The sequence below is a fragment of the Clupea harengus genome, chromosome 11 (genome assembly GCF_900700415.2).
Source record: "Clupea harengus chromosome 11, Ch_v2.0.2, whole genome shotgun sequence".
NCBI classification, from domain to species: domain Eukaryota; kingdom Metazoa; phylum Chordata; class Actinopteri; order Clupeiformes; family Clupeidae; genus Clupea; species Clupea harengus.
The window spans coordinates 21,481,832-21,487,426 of NC_045162.1; the positions used below are offsets into that span (position 1 = coordinate 21,481,832).

Sequence of the window (5,595 nt, forward strand, 5' to 3'; positions counted from 1 at the left end):
CGCACGGAATTTAAAAGGACATATCTGGCAGCTGACTGTCAATATGCAAAGCTGCCGATGTCAACAACTCTCAATATCTCTAGTCGCCGTTAAATGTTCACGTTTCCAATGCGTTGTTGGTATGATGTTACATGCAAGTTGAACATGAGTTAGATCTCAATTATAAGCATGTAATTGTTCACTTAAGTCTTGAAAACGGTCCTATATTTCTTTGCTCCCTGCCTCTGTGGGTTGTGTCAAAGTCTATTACCTCCGCTGGACGTATTTGTCCCCTAGCCTGAAAAAGAGAGCGAAATAAATAAATAAACCAAAAGCCATCAGCGGAGGTTTACCAGGTCGATAAAGCTTTTAGATTTGGAGATGTTTTCTCGGCGCTCGTTTCCTGCGGCTAAGAGTTGCTAATGGAGCTTAAGGACTGATCTCGGGACTCTAGGGTGGAGGGGAGCCGTTTATTAGTTTATTTCTGCGGCCCTAGTGGTGCTGTCAGAGCAGCTTAATGAAAAGCAACGCGTCGCTGATTGCGCTTTTATTTGGCCTCTATGTAAAAAGCGCCGTTAATTTAGCAACCCCTCCTCGACGTGTTTGAATTTGCCACGGTTGACTGATTCAGTCTGCCTGTCCACTGCCATCTCTCTCTTCCTTTCTTCCCCCCTCTCTCTCTCTCTCTCTCTCTCTCACTCTCTCTCTCTCTCTCTCTCACTCTCACACACAGAGACACACGCGCCCACAAATGCATACACACCCGATATAATCACACGCACACCTCACACCTGCTTAGTGAAAGTTTTGCAGTGAAAGTTTAAAAGGAAGAGCAGATTATGCCCTTTTTTTAAAACATTGAGCAGACACGAAGCGCGGAGTGAATTAAATAAATTATTAGATGTATTTTAACGCCTGAGTGGTCGAATATTTGATTTCAGATCCTGGGAATTTAGTGCGGCCCATCTCTGTCAAATACTAGCCTTTAAGATCGAGAGCATTTTTTAAATATATTATTAACGTGGATTTAACGCAGGTATATTTTAGTAGAATAACAGCACCTGTTCTATATAAATAAATAAGAATAAATATGCCTGCCCATTCAATCTAAACTGCAACACAAATAAACTCTTGACTCTCTCTTTTCGATAGAGGATATCCTTTACTCAGATCACACAGAGAAGATCTCAATCGTTTGGCCTTCGCATTAAAATGCATCATTCCCGCGCCTCATACCAGACAAGTCTCCCTCGAGAGCTCGCTTTTACCATTACTGTCAAGTCCTACCCCCGACCCGCGTGCTCTGCCCTTTTCTCTCGCGTTGCTTTGCCCTTTCTGTGGCAGGCGCGCGCCTCCCCGTTGCAGCCCTGTATGACGGAACCCTCTCGGATCGGAGAGGGTGTGTGTGTCAAAATGAAAATTCTCACTCCAAATGATCTCGGCCACAGCACGTATTAGCGGACCCCGGCGAAACGATTTAGCCCCGTTGACAGGTAGGGCAGATGAGAGGATTTGATGTTTGGATAATATCATCAGACGCTGCGAAGGGATCAATATCAGGCCGTGAAATATGACCAGTAGGCTACATCCCAATTACAGCCGCTTTCAGACACAGGCTAATAATACTGAACCTAGGCCAGCTCAATCGCTTCCCCTAACCCCAATGGTCAAGAATGCTGATGGAAAACAGGAACTTATCCATACAATTCTTCATTCGAGGGCACAAATTACAAATTTGTGTAAAAATTACAAATTACACTCTAATTGCAATTAGTAGCATAGCAGAAAATTATTGAACAGCAGTTAAGTCCTCGATGGGAACGTTAAGTTGGCTAATATTACGGGTGTCTATAGGGGAAACTTTTTTCCACATGCTGCGGTTATTGAATTTAGATTGGATTTGGTAGGCCTATTTGTGATTGAGCAGTGGTAATAATGATTTAACACAGCATATGAAGGAGGACATTTGCCGAATTCTAGAGTTACAAGAATCTAAAAGATTTAGTCAGAATACAGTTTCAGGCAAAAGGCGTTTCAGGCGATGAAATAACTAGACTAACTCCAGTACCATGGACAGCGATGAGGCGACGGGACATTGGAACCCCACACAATACGTGTTCCTCAGAATCCAACCTTTTATTAGTGAACAAAATTGAAACATACCCCCCTTTCGTTTTCAGAGGCTTGTGCATTTGGGTGATAGTTTTTTTTTTTTTTTTTTTTTTTTTTTTTTAAATAGTGACACCCGCAAGTCGTTCATTAAAGACAACCGAGTTTAACGAATATGCAATCAAATGTCAATATTTTGCATGCCAAATAATAAAAAAGGCAAACTTATATTTGTAAACTTTTTAAAGGTAAACTTTTGACATTACATTAACATGATCTGAACGTGCTTTTAAATGAAATAACTACTTAAAAAATCCGCATTAAGAGACTAAGAAGTGAAATGCCTCAAGAACAACAGCTACACGGTTAACCGTGACAGATTAAAAAATCCAACATTTTGAGAACATTTTAGATTAAGTTCTTTTTTCAGGTGAGAGGCGGTCGACTGTACATCCACGGACAGACTTTTTGTAATGACATTTTGGTTTGTTATGAGCAGAACATTTTGTTCACCGCTTTAGGGAAACTCAGGGTGTCTTTATTGGCATCCGGGTGCTGTAAAGGAGCGTGTCCCTTAATCACGTTGCTTCCTACAGATCCAGTCTCCAGTATCGAGTTTTTGGTCGTGGTCCATGATACCGTGGTGTTGGTCAGTGCTTGGTTCAAAGTGCTGTGTCTAAATAGGGGGTCGTGGAAAACCCCGTCAACCCAGTTTCTCAGCGTTGTTACGGGCGAGTCCTGCTGTCGATCCAGCACGTTCACAGGCGAGGAGGCCGATGGAGAGGACGGCACGTTGGGCGGACATCTCAGCATGCAAGACGAGTACTCCGTTTGGTTCAAAGACGTGGCGGTCTGTGCCAGGGACCAGATCCGTGGTTTGTTGTCGAGTATCTGGTGGCCGGACTGGAAACACGGTTTGGTCTGGCGGCCTATGGTGGTCTGACAGTCTTCTGTGTGTGTTTTCAGGCATGTTTTGGTCATGCCTTCGTCGCCCTCCAAAGGGGCTGGAATGGATAACTTTAAGGACGTTTCTTTGATGTGCTCACTGGGACAGTCAGTGGTCGTCATGTGAGTGTTCAGGTTAAACTGATGCTTCAGTTCGCATTCGGAGTTTTCCGACTCAATCGTGTCGAAGTCCTCCAGGTCACTCAATTGAAGGTCCTTGTCATCCCGACTTCTACTTTCTGAAACAAAGCCAAACACACAACAATAATCATTACCACCAGCAAAACATCATATGAGCAAAACATCATAAAAGGTTATTTTTGCGAAGATGGGGACTTACTGCGCAAAAACTGTATCTTATCACAGACTAAATGTTGGGGGTCTAAACAGATAACAAGCCCAGATGGCTAAAAGACACACCCAGCGCAAATACTCATGAACACTGTTAAAAATAAGCAAGGCTAACCATCATCGTTGTTCTCGCTTTTGATCTGGTCCTCTTGAGATCCGTCATCGTCATTGTCATAACGCTTGTCATCAGAGCACTTGTTCCTGGGAGGCCACGTCATCTTGTTCTCCTTCTTCAGCCTCCTCCTGGCGTTGGCGAACCAGGTGGACACCTGCGTGAGGGTCATCTTGGTAATGATGGCCAGCATGATCTTCTCGCCTTTGGTGGGGTATGGGTTTTTCCGGTGCTCCTGAAGCCAGGCCTTCAGAGTGCTCGTGGTCTCCCTTGTAGCATTTTTTCTCCTCGTGCCCCCATCCATAGATCCATATCTGTTATACGGATCCAGAGAAAATCCGTTAGAATTCAATGGTTTTAAATGTCTCAATCCACATATAGAGGGGTTCAAACGGTCACTGCTGCGCCATCAGAATCACCACTTCTTGGTCTTTGTTTTTAAACTACCCACTGTCCCATGGGGATCCTTCAGTGCACCGTTATTTACTGCTCTACCTGAGGGTCTCGCGCCGCGAGATGGAGCAAAATGACCTGAAGTGATGCCATTTAACCGCACGTGCTGATTCAGAGGTAAAGCTGGCGGTAAAATTGCTTGATTGAGTGCAGAGATGGAGCCTTAGGTAAAAGAACACCAGTTGTGTGGGGCCAGCGAGCTGATATCTGCCTAAATATTTCAGTTCGCAGTCCCTGTGGGCGCACAGCAACCAGGCCTGCTAAGACCAGGCCCTAAGGCTTCCGGGTTAACCCTTTAAATAGCATCACACGTAAGCCTATTCAAATCTTTAGGATAACTAACAATTGGTATGAAATGCAGCTGTTGACAAATTAGTGTCATAAGAATGATGAGAAAATAGAGGGAACCAGTCATTGCCGCACATACAAGGTATTTTTACAAATAGTGCCATTCCACAGAACTAACTGTAAACGAATTCAACACACTGTTTAACAGACTAACAGCATGCCAGTAGTGTGAGGGCATAAAGGCTTAAATGTCTTATACATCACCTGTCATACTGGTACTGGCCCAAAGTAGGATCATATGGATAGTAGGCAGCAGCTTGGGTGATTCCCGCATGCGCAGTGGCACCCCCCTCTTTAGTGTCGAACGCGCCCTGCAATTAAAAGTAACTTGATTGAAAAGTGTGAAAACTTTTGCCCAAGAAACATTTTCAAACATGTTCAGGAGTCCAAGTAGTTTAACTCTTTAAAAACACGAATCATCTGTGAATACACACTGATTTGTATTAGCACACTCGAAATCATATTCATATGTACAGAAGAAAACATTTGAACATGTAATTTTGAGGACTTCTAATAGTATTCAGACAATTGGTTGAGAATGATAATGAAGGATTTGTGTACGACTTTAATTCTGTTCCATATCTGCCAGCATACACTTCATGCACCTGGCTTTAAAAGTTCTCCTGGTTCATGAAAAACTCCTGCACCTTGGTTTGGACCACAGCTAGTGTCACCGTGATAAATTACAGTTATCGCCCGTTGCTACGGATGATAAGCTCGATTCATTATGTTGACTAATTGGCACTGATATATTAATCAATTACATGAAAGGGATCCGATAGGTATCTCACTCACCAGTGAATAGAAAGCGGAGGTATCGGTGCCATAAGTGACATAGTTTCCGTAGCTTTGGCTGCTGGTGTAAGGGCTACCGTACACCCCCAGCGCAGCGGCGGAGCTCAGCTCATGTCTGGCGGTGGCCAGTAGTCTGCTCTCGTACATAGGGCAGTAGACCGGAGGCTGCGCCGAAGTCACCACACCGGAATCCGACATGCTTCTACCAGTCGACTCGCAGCAAGATGTCAAAGAGTTGGTGGTCATGAGGAACTGAAAAATGATACACTTAAATTAATTTCAATTGTAAAGGATAATTAAGTCAAGAAGCGTGATGTGAATAGTTCACGGATGTGCTATTAGCAAACCCACAATACACACACCCTCTCCTCCCCGCCAACATGTTTGTAGCAGTTAAGTGGGTATTAGAGAATATACCGACCCATTCCCCCGAAGACAATAGTTTATGGACCCTTGCCAACAAACAACAGTTGGGCTTAACGCTCTGGCCATAGCTGCAGTCA

The 5,595-nt window shown here is 44.0% G+C and overlaps 1 protein-coding gene across 1 annotated transcript; it reads right to left on the minus strand.

The window, feature by feature from the left end:
* Positions 1-2,099: 2,099 nt before the first annotated feature.
* Positions 2,100-5,333, minus strand: irx4a (iroquois homeobox 4a). Its single transcript, XM_012833517.3, has 4 exons — positions 5,093-5,333; positions 4,502-4,608; positions 3,500-3,810; positions 2,100-3,272 (listed from the first exon to the last, which is right to left on the minus strand). Exons 1-4 carry the CDS (start codon positions 5,288-5,290, stop codon positions 2,578-2,580), a joined length of 1,311 nt encoding a protein of 436 aa, XP_012688971.2. The 5' UTR covers positions 5,291-5,333; the 3' UTR covers positions 2,100-2,577.
* Between the last annotated feature and the right edge of the window lie 262 nt (positions 5,334-5,595).

Bases quoted from the DNA above. Each gene is read 5' to 3' on its own strand.
- irx4a (XM_012833517.3), bottom strand. From the start codon at position 5,290: ATGTCGGATTCCGGTGTGGTGACTTCGGCGCAGCCTCCGGTCTACTGC. The intron at 4,609-5,092 runs GTGAGTGAGATA...TTTTAATTGCAG, and splicing joins CCTCCGCTTTCTATTCACTG to GGCGCGTTCGACACTAAAGA. The intron at 3,273-3,499 runs GTTAGCCTTGCT...GCTTTGTTTCAG, and splicing joins AAGCGAGAACAACGATGATG to AAAGTAGAAGTCGGGATGAC.